Raw genomic sequence first — 21,175 nt, forward strand, 5'->3', positions numbered from 1 at the left:
TTCTGTGCTGTCTCCTCTGCCTGGCACTCTGTCCCCTACTTTCCATCCTAGTTGGCTCATTCTTATTACTGAGATATCTGCTTAGATGTCACTTCCTCAGAGTGACAATATTTTGTAAAGTTCAGCATGTAATTGGGCCCCGAAGCCTGTAGGTACCTTCTATAACTGCTAAGTGACCACCTCGCAGTAAGAGTCTTATCTTTCTTATGAAGCTAATTTAAATGACCCACCCCTGAGGAAAGATGGAAATGAGTTAGATGGAAAGAGAGTTATGTTGTTGGGTATTTATATCCTGAAGGCACCTGTTTTAAAGTAATTTTCAATATTTCTGAAAATACTAAAATGATTTTATTTCAGAATCTTGTTTCAGAAAGACTACTGAATATTTGCCTGCTTAAAAGACAGTCTTTTAGGAGTATTCTGGTTAAGTATCTTTTCTCCATTTTCCATTTTTTTTTCAGATTCTCAGACTGATGCAAACAACTCTGGGTAACATATTTAAGGCTTATCTTCCTATGATTCCTGAGAAAGTGACTTTGTAATTTTTTGATATAAAATGGCTCCTTCCATTTTATGTGTACGTTTAAGAACCAGATATCTTTTCATGGCATATGTATGAAATTATGTATCAAGGAATTGGTCATATTCAAGCTTATATAACATCACAATATGTTATAATTACCTTATTATCTTTGGACATAGATGTCATTTATTATTGGACATTTACCAATGACCTATTAAGTATTGAACACTGTATCATGCTTGGGGATAGGACAATATCCCTGCATGGGAGGAGTGCTCAGTCTAGTAGAAAAAAAAAATAGTAAACAGGAAAATAAAAGAAAACTTGCTAAGTGTTATAATAGAGGTGTAGAAAAAATAGTCTTCAAAGGTAAGTAGAAGCACACCAGACAGACAAGGGGAGAAAGGCATATGCAAGCATACTGTGTAATCTAAGGTTTGTGGCGAGAGCATGATAGCTTCAGGGAGCAGCTTCTATAGATTTTATGAACAATACAAAATAATAAAATTTATCAGCAGAAGTTTAAGGTCTGTTTTTGTTGTTGTTTTTAAGTAGGCTCCACACACAATGTGGAACTCAAACTCACAACCCAGAGATCAAGAGTCACATGCTCTACCAGTTGAGACAGCCAGGCACCCCTCAGGTCTGTTCTTAATTGAACTACCAGTGGAAAAAGAGATAGTGATATACAATCAGAATTTATTTCACTGATTTAATTGAATTTATATAAATCAAAGATAGGATAATCTGTGTATGCTTCTCAGGAATAAATGACTTCTATTGATAAAATATACTCTGTAATAACTATTTAAAATATCCACTGGCCTAAGTTCTTGGGCCAGGTAGTCAGGATGACATTTAAATTTTAGCAATTAGACATGCTAAAAAATAAATCAAGTGGGTTATATATTTCAGTTAGGTTTCTCTACTGTTTCTTGGTTTTTAAATATGTACTTATCTCAGAAAAATAAACCATTGGTTAGTTCGTTTGGGCATTTACTTTTGTTAGGTCCCTAGAGTATTCCCAGAAGTTATTCTTTTCAAAAATTTGAACCCAGAATTTAATCTCTTACCTATTCCAATGTCTGCCCTAAGCTCTATATCCAGGTCCCAACTCAGTCCTAGCCACATAGCCAAAGTTCAGTAAATATGGATAGCTGATAAAGTCTGGGCACCTGGGTGGCTCAGTTGGTTGGGCCGCTGCCTTCAGCTCGGGTTGTGATCTTGGAGTCCCTGGATCAAGTCCCTCATCGGGCTTCCTGCTCGGCGGGGAGTCTGCTTCTCCCTCGGACCCTCCCCCCCTCATGTGCTCTCTCTCTCTCTCTCTCTCATTCTCTCTCTCAAATAAAATAAATAAAATATTTAAAAAAAAAAAGTCTAATATTGAGATCTGAAGGACCGACAATGTGAAAAAGAAATCATTACCTCGCTTCCACAGCTAAATATCATCAGGTAACAAATTGAATATGACATAGTAACTAAAAACAATACGTTTACTAAATTCGAATCTGTTTTTTATGCATGTATAATTTTGGAAAGTAATTCAAAACTTTGAATATCTCCTCTGAGAGAGAGAGAGCACTTGGAAATAACCAAATCCCTTTTTTTTTTTAAAGATTTTATTTATTTATTTGACAGAGAGAGACAGCGAGAGCAGGAACACAAGCAGGGGGAGTGGGAGAGGGAGAAGCAGGCTTCCCGCTGAGCAGGGAGCCCGATGTGGGACTCGATCCCAGGACCCTGGGATCATGACCTGAGCCTAAGGCAGACGCTTAATGACGGAGCCACCCAGGTGCCCCCAAATCCTTTTTTTTTAAGTAAAATTTTTATGTTTGTGTTTTATTTTTTCCAGATTTATTGAAATATAATTGATATGTTACACTTATAAGTTTAAGGTATACAACCTGTTGATTTGATACACTTAAATATTGCAAAATGCCTACCCCCAAAGCATTAGCTAACACATCCATGGTGTCAGATATTATCATTTCTTGTGGTGAGAACATTTAAGATCTACTCTTCCTGCAACTTTCAAGTATATAATTCAGTATTATTAAGTGTAATCACCATGCTGTACATAAGATCCCCAGAACTTAGTCATCTTGTAACTGGAAGTTTGTACTCTTTAAGCAACATCTCCCTATTTTCCCTACCTCCTCCCCAGGCAACCACCATTTTACTCTCACTCTCTGAGTTTGGCTTTTTTTGATTTCACAAAGAAGTGCTGTCATTCAGCATTTTTCTTTCTGTATCCGACTTAAAACTGGAAGTTTGTACCCTTTTACCAACCTTTCTGTATTTCCCCTACCTCCCAGCCCCAGGCAATCATTTTTCTACTGTGTTTCTGAGTTTGACATTTTATTTTATTTTATTTTTTTAGATTCCACATACTAAGTGATATCATGCAGTATTTGTCTTTCTCTGTCTGGCTGATTTCAGTTAGCATAATATGCCCCCAGGTTCCATCCATGTTGCTGCAAGTTGCGGCAGATTTCTTTCTTTCTCATGGTTGAATTAGTCCACTGCATGTGTGCACAAGCTCATGCTTATAACAGAGCTTCTTTATTCATACATCTGTTGATAGACATAGATATTTATGTTTTTTTACATATCTTGGCTATTGTGAATAGTGCTGCAGTGAACATGGGAAGTGCAGATATCTCTCTGATATTCTGTTTTCATTTCATCAGAGATATTGATCTCTGGCTTTCTTTTCTTGTAGTGTCCTTATCTGGCTTTGGTATTAAGGTAATGCTGACCTGTAAAGAGAGTTTGGGAGTGTTCCCTCCTCCTCAATTTTTTGGAAGAGTTTGAGAAGGATTGGCATTAATTTTTTAAATGTTTGGTAGAATTCTCCAGAAAAACCAACTGGTGCTGGGCCTTTCTTGTTGAGAGGTTTTATTACAGTTGTCAATCTCCTTACATGTTACTGATCTGTTCAGATTTTCTATTCTTAATGAGTCAGTTTTGGTAGTTTGTATGTTACTAAGAATTTCTCCATTTCTCCTAGGTTGTCCAATTTGTTGGCATGATTGTTCACCGTCGTCTCTATGAAGCTCTGTATTTTTGTGGTATCAGTTGTAATGTCTCTTCCTCCATTTCTGAGTCTATTTATTTGGATCTTCTTTTTTTCTTAGTTTAGCTAAAAATTCAATTTTGTTTTTCTTTAAAAAAAAACCAGTTCTTAGTTTCATTTTTTTCTATTGTCATTTTGGTCTCTGTTTCATTCGTTTCTGCTCTGATCTTTGTTATTTCCTTCCTCCTACTAACTTTGGACTTAGTTTGTTCTTTTTCTAGTTTCTTCACGTGTAAAGTTAGGTTGTTTATTTGGAATCTTTCTTTTTCTTAATGTGTTTATTACTATAAACTTCCCTCTTAAAACAGCTTTTGCACTATCCCACAGTTTGAATATGTTGTGTTTTCATTGTCATTTGTTTCAAGATATTTTTTATTTCCATTTTGATTTCTTTGGCCCATTGGTTGTTCAGGAGTGTGTTGTATAATTTCCACATATTTGTGAATTTTCCAGCTTTCCTCCTACTATTCATTTCTAGTTTCATATTATTGTGTTTGGAAAAGATATTTGGTATGATTTCAGTCTTCTTAAATTTGCTGACTTGTTTTGTGACCTATCATATGATCTATTCTGGAGAATGTTCTGTGTGTACTCGGGAAGAATGTGTATTCTGCTGCTGTTGGATGGAATGTTCTGTATATGTCTGTTAGGGCCATTGGTCTAAAGCATGGTTCAAGTCCAGTGTTTTTTTATTGCTTTTCTGTCTAGATGATCTATTCATTGTTGAAGTCCCCTGCTTTTATTGTAGTGTCTATTTCTCCCTTCAAATCTGTCGGTATACACCTAATATATTTAGGTGCTCTAATATTGCGACCATATATATATAGGATTATTACATCTTCTGAATGAATTGATCCCTTTATCATTAGGTATGGATATTGTGTCAGCACTGTTTTAGGATTTTTTTCCCCTGAAGTTTGTTAGTCAGTTGTGATAATTTGATATACATAGTAAAAAATGATATGGCAGACTTTTGATGCATTTCTTTAAATATTTTAAATTTCTCTTATATTAAAGTTCATATCAATATACAAATCCATTGATAATGTAAGTACATTTTAACAATCTTTATATTCATGTGGCAGAAAATACAGTCAGTAAAGAGATACACAGGAAAATGCTTAACCTTACCAAGAGTCTAGGAATGCAAAACAATTTTCAGGGTCCTGCTTTTCCCTCCAAAAAATTATGATGAGAGAATAGATCATAGATGAAAATAGATGTTAGGAAAGGTAGGTAAATACATAGTATCCAGTTTCATCTTATAAATGGTGCCATGATATGAGTCTTTATGTAGAAAAAAAATTATTTAATAAAGATTATTTTTAAAATTATATATATTTAAAATATATAAAAATAAGTTTCTTCTACATATTAAAATAAGTAAACATTGTATCTAAATGTAAATGGAACACTTAGCCCTTAAAATAATTGAAAAAGCAGGATACTACCACAAAAAATTGCTTAGGTTAGAATAAGTAAATATGTATTATGACAACAATTAAGTTTAAAGAAATGAAAAAAAGTTTAAATACAACTGGAGGTAAATATACCCAAGCCTCAGATGCATTTATGTTTATGTAGTAGAACTATGAATAATTTTAATTTCTTTTTATTACTTTGAGTTTTTCAATTTTCTTCATTCATTACTATATAATAATGTTTTAAAAATAATGTAGAAACAGAAGTTAACAAAAATACCTAAGACAATTGGTATCAGAACCATCTCATACCAGATAAACCTGAACTTTTATTGAAAGTTATATCTATTACATTTATTTATCTAATTCAAAAATTGTATTTATAAAACAATCCTTTATATTTGTCTCAAACGGCCTGTCCTAACAGAAAGAAAGATGGCTGGAAATTCTTGACCAAGCTCTATCATTGGCTGTCTATAATACCTTGGGAATGTTACCCAACTTTCTTGACTCTTAGTTTCTTAATCTGTAAAATAATGGTTTGGACCCAGGATCTCTAAGATTCTTTCTATCTTCAAGAGTTACCAGTTATATGAGAATGCAAATACAAGGTAAACATATTACAAAAGGCACTTTACATAAGGCTCTAAAGCCATACTTTTATAAGAAAAATGCAAAAGCTGCCATGAAAAAGTAATTTATGTGTGAAAAAAACAAGGAATGGTTAAGATATAGTATTAACTCAATAAGTGATCATGATCAAATCATAGAAATGTATACTGGCAAGAAATTCTATCGTTGGGAAAAAACATAGAACATGATTAAAGTCTTCTAGATTCACTGGCCTAAAGTTATTTTTCTTTTCCTTTGGTAAAATAAATCATTCAGTTTTTGCAATATTCATGATTAACTCATTATAAATTACTTTATAAATGTGTATATATATATACACACACCCCAATATATATACACATATACTGTTAATTGTATATAACAGCCTATTTATATTAAATGAAAGTCCCATTAATTTTAGAAATTATTTGATAATCTACTTCATAATAGCTGCACCTGACTAGTTTTTTTTTAAATTATCTTTTGGGTTCAGTCGGTCCAGCATACAACTCTTGATCTTGGGATCGTTAGTTCTAACTCCATGTAGAGCTTACTTTAAATAAATAAATAAATAAATAAATAAATAAAAAGAATTATCTGACTTTTCATATGTCTTATAGTGAATATGTTTGGGGTCAAATGAATGGGACATCATTCCAAAGAAAACTTGCATGAGTGTCATAGTGAGCATTTGCTATATCTGTGGCCTCCCAGAATCTTTTGAACGCTCTTGATAAATGTTGGTAATTTCCCATATTGTGAGTCCTAGGTCTGCAAGCTGGAGGCTATATATGTCACTTTCCTAGTCTCTCTCATATCTCAGACACCCAGCATGTCCCCTAGATTCTGTCATTAGCAGCAGTCATGGAATGCCTTTGACTAAAAGAGCATCATGAAGAAGGAGGTGTTGTGTAGAGTCTAGCTGAGAGGCACTGAGTTCTTAGTGGCAACAGAGGTAAGGGTTGCTGGTAGTGTCTGTGCTCCTTCTTCCCAGAGCACCATTGACAATCTGGTGGTGGCTTTGGGTATTGCTCCAAGCACCTTTAGCCTCTGAGAATGATTGGGTTTTTTTTTTTTTTGTTAAAACTAGCTAGTGTGCCTTGGTTTGTTTGTAACTGAAAACCACAATTATGGCTATCAGTTTTGTTTCTCTTGTCTCTCACATTAGTCTTTTTAACTGTCAGCATCCTTGGTCATGACTATAAAATTATGATTCCTAGATTATTAAAAAGGGTATCTTAATAGTCTGCTTGCCACTAGTATCTGATTCCTTTTCTTTTTCTTTTCCACATTGAGAGAGTGGAGTGAGCAGAGACTGATTTTAAGGGGTTCTTTAGCTCTAATATTCCATGATTTATTCTCGGCTGCCCTTACTGATTCTGACTCTTCTCTGCTCGAAATACCTTATCCTGAATTTCACGTTAGACTCTTTGCCACAGAAGTATAACCTGGAGATCAGTAGCTAGGATTTGAAGCCAGGCCCAATACACTGACAATCCTGATTCTGTGACCTTGACTACCTTGCACTGACGTTTTTTGGTTGTTTTATTTGGTACTATACCCCGCAAGGTAATTAATATTTTGTAACCCTAGGAAGGCAAGCCCTAAGAGGAATGAGAAATAATAAGAATAGTATAGAAATAATGAAAAGCATAAATTTAAATCCATAGTATTAATACTTTTTTAACTACTTGAAGTATAAAAGTAGTAATGTTTTATAATCAATATAATTTGTGTGTAGTTTGATAAATGAGTATATAATATTTAAGAAAATCTGATATATCAGACTTGTGATTTTTAATAGTTGTGAAATTTCAGTTATACGTTTCAATGTTTCATTAAGTAAATAATCAATGTTTAAATTTAATTCATTTTGATTTAGTATCTCCTAACTCATGTTTAAATAATTAGTGTAGTGGGACACCTGGGGGCTCAGTTGGGCTGCTGTCTCTTGGTTTCCGCTCAGGTCGCGGTCTCCAGTCGTGGTCTCTGGAGGGTGGGACCCAGCCCTGTGTCAGACTCCACGCTCAGCAGGGAGTCTGCTTGAGATTCTCTCTCTCTCTCTCTCCCTTTGCCCCTACCCCTCCACCCCTCTTTCTCTCAAATAATAAATAAATCTTAAATAAATAAATAAATGGTATAGTAAATTAGCATGAAACAAAGTACATGTAGGAGCAAGCTTTCCTTTCAAGAAAAGCTCCAGGAATTGAAGGTCCTCTGAACACTCTCCCATTTAACCTCAAGGAAGTAAGCCATTTTGTTTTGGAAGCACTTGAGGGAAGGAGAGGGAGAAAACAGACCAGTTCTTTGAGGTGAAGATGGATTCCGACTTCCAGTGCATTTTTCCTGAACATGGTGGAGGCAGTTCTAAGAGGGAGGAAGATCTCAGACGCACTCTCATGCACCACTCCTGGAGAAGAAGCTGCTGAGTAGGCGTAGTTTGGGGATGCGTGAGGACTGAACACCAACCACATGTCATGATTTGGGGAAATGAAAGATATTCTTGTTCAAGCATGGCATAAAAGGAGTAGAATTATCTGCCTACAAATGATTTATGCAGGGATCAATAATTAACATTTCAAAGGTGATCAAAAAGGACTGAAGACTAGAACCCTTTCCGCCTTTTTCCCCTAGATTGTATATGATGACCCAGATTATTTACGACCTGGAGAGGGGTGAAGCTCATCTGTCCTATCTTATTTCTCCCATAAAATCAGTTAAATAAGGTGGATTAAATTTCCCATCAATCCTGATGAATAGCAAGCTTAGGGTAGATATATCTAATTTAGAACACTAAAGAAAATGATGTTTTTTTGCACCCAGTACTGTAGAGCAGATTCATATCCTTTATAAAAGTAGTGGAACCAGAAGTTCTTGGCTGGCTCAGTTGGAAGAGCATGTGACTCTTGATCTCAGGGTTGTGAGTTCCAGGCCCATGTTGGTTGCAGAGATTATCAAGAAAAAAAGATAATAAACTTAAAAAAAAAGTAGTGGGGCCAGTATATTTTGACTCAGCCTAAGCTATTCAAGACCCATGGAAAAGGTACTACTGTGAGATCCCTGGTTCCACAGAATGTGTCCACATTTGAGAGGAGATATAAAAAGGTGAACCAACTGAAGCAGGTGGAGGTATAGCCCAGTAATGTGCTATAAGCCAAGGACAATGAACTAGAACTTAGCTCTTCGTTTGTATGGCTTAGGAAACAAAGCCTATGCTTAAATCCCCTTCTCTTGGTTTAAGAAGAGGAACTGTACTGTAATAATCAATTTTTTTCTGTCTTGAAGAATTTTATTTATTTATTTATTTATTTTTTAAAGATTTTATTTATTTATTTGAGAGAGAGAATGAGAGATACAGAGCACGAGAAGGAAGAGTGTCAGAGGGAGAAGCAGACTCCCTGCTGAGCAGGGAGCCCGATGTGGGACTCGATCCTGGGACTCCAGGAGCATGGCCTGAGCTGAAGGCAGTCACTTAACCAACTGAGCCACCCAGGCTCCCTGTCTTGAAGAATTTTAAAGTCAAGTCAAGAAATCAAGCCAGAGCTTCCTCAAGACAATACAATGTTGGTTTTACTAAAAAATTCCTTCCTTTTGATAATCTTGTGATAATCAAACACAGTTGATTTTTCTTTAGGGATCTGAGATAATAAGATGGTAAATATAATCATTACAATTCTAACAAGACAATCGAATAGACTAAGACTAGAAACTCAAGCTTTTTCTTTTGTTTTTGTTTTTGAGATTTGCACTATTACTTGTATAGTTTATGGATAGATGATTTAATTTCTAATTTTTAAAATTTCAGATAAATATATGAATTGTGGTTTCTACCTCAAGGTATTCCAAGAATTTCCAGGAAATGGGTCTTTTAACTTATGTTTCTTAGTTTCATAGCATGGAAACATATTTGTTCTGTCTGCTTTGGGGGAGAGTTGGTAAAAGACCTTGAATGTTCATGGGACAGTGCTTGGATGTATGCTACCGATAACTAACAGGGAGTCAAGCATTTGATAAGGAAAATGGCACAATTGGGGTACTTTTTTCCCCTAACTTATAAATTATAAAAGTAATCTACGTTTACAATTTTAAAAATCAATCAATGTACAAGTGCTGTCTAGAGGTATCTACTGTATGATAACATATTGGCTTTTAATTTCATGTTGGTGTTCCCAAGAGCAGTAATTTAATACATATAAATTCTTTGGTCAGTCACATTCATGCAAAAAGGAAAAGAAAACAAACAAAAAATATTTTAATTAGGAAAATGAAACAGTGTAATTTTAAAATCTTGATAAACATCTCAAGTCCATATGATACCATACATAACAGCTCCATTTAATCTTCAAAAAGAGAAGCAGGCAAAATGTTAATGAAAAATTAAAGGAAATTATGCTTAATGAAGGAGAAAATAGCCTAATATTTTAATTGCCTCTATAAAATAAGTTTAATTGTGTGTGAAAGAGAAGGTAAAAATAATGAGAGGTAAAGCATTAGGTTTTTTTTTTTCACATCTGTGACTATATCAAGCATCACAACTTTCATATTAGTGTGCATTAGGGAAACATTTTTCAATTTTATACAAATTACCATGAAATTACCTCTCTACTATAGATGGTTAGCATGCTCTATAGCCTTGTGAACTCCAGTTGTACAAAAAGAAAGGTGGTAGGATGAAATAGCGATTGTTTAGATAGGGCTCACTAAACTCTGAGCTCTATGAGGGCAAAGTCTGCATCAGCTTGTTTCTCAGTTGTATCCCCAGTGCCTAGTACAGTGCCTGGTGTATAATAAGTACCTCATAAATATTTGTGAGATAAATAATAATAGTAATAGCTAGCATTTATTGAGTGCTTTCAGTGCACTATTCTAAACACTAATATTATACAGTCCTCACAAAAACTCACAAACTACTTCATAGCGTATCTATTAGTGCAGGAATTTACAACTTACGGGATATGAGTTCAAAGGCACTGGGACCTAAAAGAAGTTTATAGTTAATTCACTATAGGGCAAAGGTTAAGAACTTTTGGAATCATACAATTGCCTGAATTATAGGTTTCTTCTCACTTACCATTGTCTAAAATATGGAATTTCTTTTCCTGTCTGTGCTCTTTGGTCCTTAGCATCTCACACAGTTTACTTGGTCCCTTATGCTTGCTACAATTTCAATAGCTCAGTCATCATGGGTTTAAAACTTCTCTTTGGCTTTCAGCAATTTGACTTTGATATGCAAGACTTTCTTTGTATTTATCCTAAGTTGGGTTTGCTGATCTTTTGGAAGTAGAAACTTTTTCTTCTGGCAAAAGCTATCTATGTCTTTTGTCAAATTTGAGAAATTTTTGGTTATTGTTTCTTAACAATGGGACTCCAATTATATATGATGTTTTCCCACAAGTTCCTGAAGCTCTCATTTTTTCCAACATTTTTCTATCTTGTCAATATTGAATAATTTCTATTAATTTATTTTCAAGTTAATGAATTCTTTCCTCTGACACCTACATTCTACTGTTAGCCCATCCCGTTAATTTTGGATTTTAACTGTTAGAAAATTTTGAAAATGGAAAACAGATTCCATTTTGTTCTTTTTAAAAGTATGTTTATTGAGATATTACTTACATATGGTAAAATTCATGAGTTTTGACAAAGGTATACATTGGTGTAGCTATTACCACAATCAAGACATGAGGACTTCCACTATCCCCAATAGTCTTCCTGTGCCATTCTGCAGTAAACTTGTCTCCTCACCCTCAGCCTCTGTCAATCACTGATCTGCATTTTTGTCCCTATCTTTGTCTTTTTCATAATGCCATATAAATTGAATCATACAACACTTACTTTTTGTTTCTGGTTTATTTCACTTAACATAATGCTTCTGAGAGTCATCCTTTTTGTTGCATGGAAATTGCTTAGTAGTAGTCCATGTTTGGGATGTACCACTATCTGTTTATGCATTCGCTAATGCTATACATTTAAATTTTTTCCAGTTTTTAGCAATCATGAATAAAATTTCCTCAAAGATTCTTACATGTAGGAATGGATTGCTGGGTCTTACGCAATCATATGTTTAACTTTTTTTTTAAAGATTTATTTATTTGAGAGAGAGAGTGTGAGCAGGGGGAGGGGCAGAGGGAGAGAGAGAGAGAGAGAGAAAGAAACCAAGCAGACTCCCCACTGAATCCAGAGCCCAAAGCGGGAGCCAGACATGGAGCTGATCTTACCACCCATGAGATCACCAACTGAGCATAAACCAAGAGTCAGCCACTTAACCGACTGAGTCACCCAGGCACCCCCCTTCCCCTATTTCAATTCAGCTTGGCTTTTATATGTTTTATATATGGGAGTTCATTGTGATGTTTCATTTGAAGAAATATTCAAAAAGCTTGAAAACTTAACTATAGAGAACAAATTGATGGTTACCACAGGGGAGGTGGTTGGGGACATGGGGGAAATAGATGATGGCAATTACAGAGTGCATTCATCGTGATGAGCACAAGGTGATATATGGAAGTGTTGAATCGCTAAGTTGTACACCTGAAACTAATATTACACTATATGTTAACCAACTGGAATTTAAATGAAAACTTAAAAAAAAGCTTGAAAACAGCTTGTCATTATAACATGTAGATAATATTTAGAAATTTTAAAATCTTTCCTCCCTTCCTCCTTTTCATTTTTCATTTCTTTCTTTGCTTATTCTTTATTTCAAAAAAATTTGAGTACCTAATATGTGGCAGGCACTGACCTGGTTACTGGAAATATACCGGGGAACAAAACAGAGAAAACTCTCTGCTGTCATGGAGCTCACATTCTAGTATGCAGAGACAGACAATCAATGACATAACTGCTGATAATAATGGCTATGAAATAAAAAAAGAGCAAGGCAAAGGGGACCAGAGGTGTTTGGGGAGGGGCTGCAGTTTTGGCTGGGGTAGCCACCTAGGCTGATTGAAACAGTGCATTTGATGAAGAATTGAAGGAAAAGGGGGAAAAAGTCATGCATTTATGAGGGAAGAACATAAAAGCAGAGGAAACAGCCTGACTTAGGAGCATGCCTCCCATGTGTTCCTGACAGGAGGAGGCAAAAAGGCTGGCTAGCAGCAAAGAGGTGGCTAGAGGTAAGTAAAACTGAAGGGGAGAGGAGTAGGGATGATGTCAGTGAGGATTGTGTTGGGGCCATAAAGTCTATTGTGAGAACACTGGTTTTAGAATGGAAGAAATGGGAAGCCATTAAAGGTTTTTGAGCATAGTGACAAGATCTGACTTACGTTTTAACAGGAATGCTTCAGCAGCTTTACTGAGAATAGACAGTGGAGGTTTAAAGGTGAAACTGAGGAGATGAGTTAGTAGCTACTGCAATAACTCAGGTCAGGGAAGATGGTAGCCTACAAAAGGGTAATGGAGGGGCTAAGAACTGGTCAGCTTCTGGATGTATTCTGAAGGTAGAGCCGACAAGATTTGGATTTGTAAAAGCAATATATCTTGGCATTTTTGGTTACAAGCAATAGAAATAAATTCTGTCTTGAAGGGAAAAAAAGATTTATTATTATTATTATTTTTTTTTGCAGAATCTGTGTAAGGATCAACCTTGGGAAATGGGCAAGATCAGAGAGGAGTAGTAGGTAGTGGAAATACTAGCAAAGATTATTGGACTCAAAGACTCTTGTCTGCACACTGCTGTTACTATTGGAATGCATATGATCCTTACTCCTTTCCATATCTTTAGCACATGCTAATCATTCAAAGTCCTATGAAGAGAGCATCTGATTGGCAGAGCTTTAATCATGGGAAGAATGTGGCCCCATTCATATCTGTGGTAACAGAGAAGCACTACCTCTCACTAAAACCACATTCCATGAGGGATTTCTCAAAATGGAAATCAGACTATTATTAGGAAGGAAGGGATAAATGCTGAACAGCCTCGAAAACAACAATTGTCCACTAAAACATGATGATAAAACATTTGAAAATTACCAAAAAAAGGAAAGGAGAGGGAGAAATAATCTCAAATGCTATTGGCCAGATAGAAACACTAAGAACATTTTTTTTTATTTCTTCATAATTTTTTTCTACACATAGGATTTATATAGAGTTGCATTGTGCACTTAAATATCATTTAAATCTCATGTTTTAATTTTCCCAATGAATTTGTTATTTCTTACATGTAATTTTTAAAAAAGATTTTATTTACTTATTTATTTGAGAGAGAGAGGGCACGAGAGAGGGGAGGGTCAGAGGGAGAAGTAGACTCCCTGATAAGCAGGGAACTGGACATGGGGACTCAATTCAGGGACTCTGGGATCATGAACTGAGCTGAAGGCAGATGCTTAACCGACTGAGCCACCCAGGTGCCTCTCTTACATGTAGTTTTTCCTTCATTATTAAACCCACAGTTAAACTGCTTATTGCAAATGGGCATGCAATTGAGGTCAAATATTCACCATTTTTGAATGACCTGGTTTCCATTTTTATTTCACCTGCATTAACAATTCCATTTTTTCCCATTCATTTGAACAGCAGCAACAAAAATACTGCTAAGTACAATCAAAGTATTCAAATTGTTGCCATAGCAAATACTACTCTACAGAGATGAAGTAGCTGTCAAGACTAAACTGGCAGATAGTATTACTTTAGAATACCTCAGATATTTACAAGTTAGTTGATAGTGTGGAAGAGGTAATTTGTGAGTGTCAGTGTATAATGTATAAAGGTGCAGGTTGTAGGAAAACTGAATTTTTGATATGGATAATTGCCTGTGTTCATAAACTATTAAGTCTTACCTGAATCAGTTCAGTACCATTAGCATTAACTCTCTTCCACTCATAGCTGGACTGGCTGTGGTACAAAAATCATTCAATTCTTGGGTAATGTACTTGAATATCAAAGATGCAAATTATTTTGTCCTTGATGTAAATTTATTAATTTTGGAAACATGCCAGTTAATTTTTCCTGAAAAACTGTCATAAATAATGGGTTAGATAAAAGTAAAAATAAGAGACACTTTCTTTAGTATCTTTGGAAAAAACATCACTGATACTATAATAAAAATAAGTTCATTCATTCATTGAGTTACTTGTTATTTCAACAAATATTTAATTGAGTGCCTTCTGTGTGCTAGGTACTGTGGTTAAAACGGTTCTGATACCGTCGGTAGTTAGGAAAGACCTTCCGAGAAGTGGCAAAGTGAGCAAATGTTAAAGGATGAATAGAAGTTGCCTACTCTAGGTTAAAGGAATGGGGATCAGAGGGATTGGTAGAGGAGTGGGTGCAAAAAACCCTGAGAAGGAAAGCAGGTATAGAATTCAAAGAAAGCGAACATGGTGTAAGATGAAGCTGGAAATGTAGGTAGAAGGATTGAAGGCCTAGTAGGATTGAAGTGTTTTAAAGAGGTGGTGCTAGCCGATGAGTTTGTATTTGCATAATGTCACTCTGAATCCAGGTGGAGAATGGATTAGAAAGCAATGTGTATTCTTAGGGATCAATTACAATGTATTCATGAAACACCTACTGTATGCCAGGAACTGTTGCTAGGTGCTGAAGGTACATAGGTAAACAAGACCAACAAGGCTCTTTTTTTTTTTAAAGATTTTTATTTATTTATTTAACAGAGATAGAGAGAGAGCACAAGTAGGCAGAGCAGCAGACAGAGGGAGAGGGAGAAGCAGGCTCCCCACCGAGCAGGGAGCCTGATGCGGCTCGATCCCAGGACCCTGGATCATGACCTGAGCCAAAGGCAGCCGCTTAACTGACTGAGCCACTCAGGCACCCGCCAACAAGGCTCTTAAGTAATTGAAAGTATCTTAAGGCTTTCAAAGGTAAAAAAATATATATATATATAAGCATTATGAATAAAGATATTGGTACTTTTATAAGTATGTTGTAAAATATAAATATTAATATTTTAATAAAGACAGAATAGTTTAATGAAAATAAAACATTTGATCTTGATTTTGCCATTGACTAGTTATCTGACCTTGGCAAAGGAATATAACCTCTATGGTGCTGGCCTTGGTAAAATTCTTCTGTAAGATAAAGAATGAGACTAACGAGCTGAGATTTTTTTTCCACGTCTAAATATTTTTTAATCAAATTACATAATTTGAAATAATGGTCTCATCATATTTGGAAACCTCTTGCTCCATCAAGCAAAGCTAATTCTCTTTGTTCAAGTGAAACTTTAAGTGCTAAATTTGTACAGTCTTGGAAATCTATGTTAAGTGATTTATAGCCTAATGAGTCATACAAATAAAGCTACGATTCATATCCTAATTACTGGTTATCGAGGTATCTAAAATGGCTTCTTCTGGCTCCCAGTGATTGTAATTTCTAAAGCTTGTTTACAGGCAGAGATGACAGGTTAAAAGATGCTGCATTATAACCTACTTGGAAATATGACATTTCCATTGGAAAATGTTATTAATTCCAAGAAAGGACAGAATTCCGAGGCTATTCATTAAAATTTCTGAAATAAGTGATCAGTTCTTAGAGGGACTGAATCTTGGTATCTTGTGTGGCATTATATATAGGTACATACTTCAAAAATGTTTTGAGGAGGTAAGGATGGTGCTAGAAGGAGAAAAACAATTTCATGAAATCTGTGACATCACAAAGTTAATATTTAGTTAAAGTAAAACATTCAATCCTATGATGAAGTATTTAAATTTACTATAAAATAGAATTAGTGGTTGATAACATTTCACATTTTAAAACTTTTTTTGTCACTCCATATGAAAGTACTTTCTTTTTACAAAGTTTTTAAAGATTTTATTTATGTGAGAGAGTGAGCGAGCAAGTGAGCATGAGTGGGGCGGGGGGTGGGGAGGGGGGTGGAAGGGAGGGGGAGAAGCAGACTCCCTGCTGAGCAGCCGCCGCCGCCCCCCCCCCCCCCAAGAAGCCCAACGATGCAGGGCCTGATCCCAGGACCCTGAGATCATGACTGGAATCCAAGGCAGACGCTTAACCGACTGAGCCACCCAGGTGCCCCAACATTTCACATTTTTAAAATAAAATCTGGAAATTGTAATATATTTCATTACAGCTTTAGGTAATAAAATCAAAGTCCACTACAACAGATATTGCCCATTTATTGCAACAGATTTAATAATTTTTCAGATATACTAGTTCTTATTAGGGTAAGTATGAGGTGGGGAAAGATATCCCGTAACTCAAAATTAACTTTCCTAACTTCCCATTCTCTGCTGCTCTGAAGAAGCTGAAAGAAGATGGAGATGGAGGGTGTGGGCATGGAGGAAAAAGAGGAAATATGAGTAAGAGGGAATAAACTTGAAGAGGCACAAGGCTGTAGGGGTAAAGAAAGAGAGTCCAGAGTGTCACCCAATTTGAAGATGGAGGTGGGAAAGCTGATCCTCTAAAGGAAAAATCTCAGTAGTTCTATCTTTCACATTTCATTTTCTCCACATCTAAAATTTTTATCCCCCATCTTTAGAAGTTGTTTTATTGCTTGGGGGAAAATATGTCATACACTACTAAGTACTTAAATTCAGTTAAATTTCTTTAGTATTTTATATCTGAAACCTGTCCATTTGGTATCCTAGGAGTTGTGGATGACACATAAGAATTGTTTAATGGTTTATCTTTCAAGTTACTCTTTATTTTAATTTATCTATCTACCCTATACAAACAGAGGTTGACATATTAATTTAATAAGTGTATTTCCAGTGAAGGGGCCTGGAGAATGAGGCTAACATTTAACGTAAAGAATCTTAGCTAGGACCTGCCTTGGAAGGGGACAAAAGTCGGGCCAAGGGCAGCAGCAAGAGAGCCATGTCTTGAGCACAGCACAGCAGGATTTCCCTAAAGGAGAAAAGGAAGAATAGATTTGGTATAGAAGGAAAATTGTCCTCTCTCTGGTAGGGAAAGAAAGCAATGGAGGTCTTGGCTGTATCAAGCTTGGAGCTTGGTTGGAGAGGGTGGTAGTTTGTGGCTGGGGTAGGGTGGGGCAAAGGGAGGCATATGTGCCATCGCTCCTGGGGTCAGGGATGAGAAGGCAATGTAGAGAACCATCAGTCCCATCAGGCAATTTATAGGGCCCCTTAGTTGAGATAACAGTAGTAATAAAAGTAGTACTAATATTAGCAGCTAACATTCTCTTGCATGTTTACCATATGCTAGAATATGTTTTTTTATATATAATATTTATGTAATATATATATTATATATATAAACATATATATATTTAAAGTAGGCTCCATGCCCAATGTGGGGCTCTAACTCACAACCCTGAGATCTACGGACTGAGCCTGCCAGGCACCTGCTTTAATTACATAAATTAAATCCTCACAACAAAATTATGAAGTACTATTAGACCCTTTTATAGAGGGCAAACTGAGGCATAGAGAGGTTAAGTAACTTGCTTGAGGTTACATGGATAGGAGATGTAAAAGGAGGTTGTTACATGGTTATGAAATGGAAGAAGATTTTATTGCCTGTTTGTTAGTAAAATGCCATATATCCCTTAAAAGAAATCAAGTATAGCTTTTGCTAGGCTAGTATACATTTTGTGTGGTGATACCTCATGGTCATTAGATTTGGGTGCAAAGCCACTTTAACAGAGCAGTGCACAGAGGAAATAGGCTGTTCTCTTCACTAGCTTAATATGTTTCACTGGTGAGAATTTTTGGAATGCTGGGCACACCCTGATTTAAGTATGCAAGCACATTCCAAAGTGAAATTTCAATGACTATTTTTCTTTTCTTTTGCCTTAACGGTTATCACAGCATTATACTGAAGGGCAGACTGCAAATATTCTTCAGTTATAAACAGGGAAACCAATAATTACCAGACTGAGTCACACATTTTTTTGGATTACATTACACTTTTCAGTGATTCTAAAGTGGCCAGGCAAAATCAGGAAAACTTGTAAATTCTCACCTGTTTGACATGGTCGGAAGTGTTCCATTCCAGAGTACAAGTTTTCCTTCTCTTATTGGGATTTAAGATTTGGGCAACGGATTTCCCTTTCTTTTACTTAAATCAGTGATTAGGTGGGAACTAAGCAAAACCTACCTGGGGGGAGAAGTATTTTTCTTTTTTTTTTTTATTTAAAGATTTTATTTATTTATTTCAGAGAGAGAGAATGAGAGACAGAAAGCACGAGGGGGAAGGGGGTCAGAGGGAGAAGCAGACTCCCCGCCAAGCAGGGAGCCCGATGCGGGACTCGATCCCGGGACTCCAGGATCATGACCTGAGCCGAAGGCAGTCGCTTAACCAACTGAGCCACCCAGGCGCCCAGTATTTTTCTTAAGAGATAATGTTACAGGGTATCATATTTAGAAACTGAAGAAAGTAAAATAGTTTTCACAATAGCTATAGTAATTACAGGACAAACGATAAATTCTTGGCTAGACTTTACAGGAAAGAAAAGATCTCACGGTGGCCGGAGGAGGCAGCAAGAAGCAATTTACTTTGGCTCCAGGAGATTCTAGAATCTTCTGACATATTTTTACATTTGTTCAAGCGTAAACTTATATATATATCTATAAAAAGTCCGAGAAACACTAAGAATTTATTCTAATCACCGGTGAAATTCCTCAGACCAGGGCAGTGCTTACATACATTACCATTTAAATAATTGGCTGCTGATTTGAAGTCCACCTGGAGAGCCCCTCCCTGTCCATGGCAGTGCCACGCCAACACAACTACCAAAGTCAAAACCTCTGAAGCCAACTTGAAATAACATTCCTAAAGCAGAAAGCACACAAGCAGGAAAATCTTTCAGCTCCCAGCAAGCAGTGAAAAAAATTCAACCGTGGGGGCACTGATTTAATTTAAAGGATTTAGTGACGCTTAAAAAAAGTAAATGGCGCGGGGGCTGGGGGGGGCAGGAATCCACTCAAAACTTGACTCAGGAAATGGGAAGTTTATTGAGTAAACAAGCGGTAGCCTCAGACACACCTGCCACTCCCAGACAAACCCAGGAGCTACCACTGCCACCTCCCGGTCACATCCGGGCACTTCTCTACAAACTCCGGTCGTTCCGACGTGCGAGCCGTTAGGTTTATTTGAAACACACGCAGAACCAATCAATCGGCGCCTGCGGGGAGGTGGGCGGAGAGCAGTGGCCAATCACCGCCCCTCTGGAGACCGCAGCCTATGGGAAGGAGGTTGACATCACGCGCCAATCGGCATGGCTTTTAGAGAAAGAGGCTCACTTTTTGAATTGGTTGTGGCTGACACCCGCGAGGAATGGCGGTACCAGTAAGGGGAATCAGTGCTTGAAGAGGTGGACTTCCGAGGCGTTTTTTGAGAGTGGTGAGAACTTTGTGGATGTGGGTAGGGGAGGTGGGAGTGGGCCAGAGCCCCCGGAGCAGTGGGCCCCTTCTCTTGTCCGGCTCCCCCGCCCCATGACCGCGAATTCCGGAGCACCCCCTGCTCAGGCTTCCTGGCTCTGGGAACTCCGCCACCGCACTACTAACAGCTGGGCAGTGAGCGCAGTGGGATCCCGAAGTCTTCCCGGTTGTTGGGCATCTTCATCTCTCACCTGGTGAGATATTTTTTCCGGAAGAATGTCTGGATGAAGGGAGGGAGTTGGGAAGCGTGGTCTCAACAAGCCGCCTTGTCCTTGCGGTTCTGGCGGCCCACAGCTGCTGCCTTTGGGGGCTTATCTCAGAGTGCTTAGTGGTTTCACTCCAGGATTCTTTTTGGTGTTTTCTCTGTAGGAGGTTTACTTTTTAGTTTTTAAAAATGCCAGCCCATTCCGGCCTCCGCCTGACCCTCCCCTCCCGACCCCCCCGCGTGCGCCTTCCTTCCCCGTACAGATTTGTTTGGCTTAGTGGTTTAAAGTGCAAGCCTCTGGAATCAGCCCGGGTTTGGATCCCTGTTTTATTGACTTGGCTGGTTACTTGACCTCTCTTTTCTAGGATTCTTTATGAGATGGAGACAGGAATAGTACGTGCCTCTTAGGATGGTTTCAAAGACTTAGAACAATGTCTGCCACATATTAAGCGTTAAATAAATATTAACCATAACGTTTATAATGTTAACACTAATGTTATTATTGTCAGTAACACTACCATCATATCCAGTATTTCATTTAACTCCTCTGAAAGATGATTGCCTAAAAAAATAAGTAAAAGGAAACCTAAAGTGAATTATTTGTTGAAGTGACAGATTTTCTCTTTGGGATGAAAAGAGGCATGTGTTATTTAGTCAAAAGCTGCTTGACTATATTCTTGGATGAGAAATAAGCTGTATAGGTTTATGAACACTGATCCTATTGTCTTACAAGCTTACAGAATGCATGAATGTGAAAAAGTGATTAGTGTATTTCCTTTTGTAATCAGAGTGTTGGGTGTTGTCATCAACTTTCCACGCAACTCTTTTTCCCTAAAATTTGAAGCTATTTCAGCAATAAATTGATCATATACAGTTTTAACAGAGACAATTTTAATTTTTAATTACCTATTTTGTTGGCCTTTAAACAGGCATAGGAGAAGAATGTAAATTCATGTTTTTGATTATTAAAATCTCCCTCCTTCAGTTCTTAAAGTATGTTAGTTCATCTCTTGACTTTTTTTAAAGGTTCTT

General features: G+C 36.9%; 1 protein-coding gene across 1 annotated transcript in view; it reads left to right on the forward strand.

Annotated features, from left to right (window-relative positions):
* The first annotated feature begins 19,917 nt into the window (after positions 1-19,917).
* ECT2 (epithelial cell transforming 2) overlaps positions 19,918-21,175 on the forward strand; it is a 53,536-nt gene continuing 52,278 nt past the window's right edge. The window contains 1 exon segment of the mRNA XM_027583909.2: positions 19,918-20,132. Within this exon segment, the coding sequence (XP_027439710.2) occupies positions 19,993-20,132 (140 nt within the window). The 5' untranslated portion in view covers positions 19,918-19,992.

This window comes from Zalophus californianus, chromosome 1 (genome assembly GCF_009762305.2).
Source record: "Zalophus californianus isolate mZalCal1 chromosome 1, mZalCal1.pri.v2, whole genome shotgun sequence".
Classification (NCBI taxonomy): domain Eukaryota; kingdom Metazoa; phylum Chordata; class Mammalia; order Carnivora; family Otariidae; genus Zalophus; species Zalophus californianus.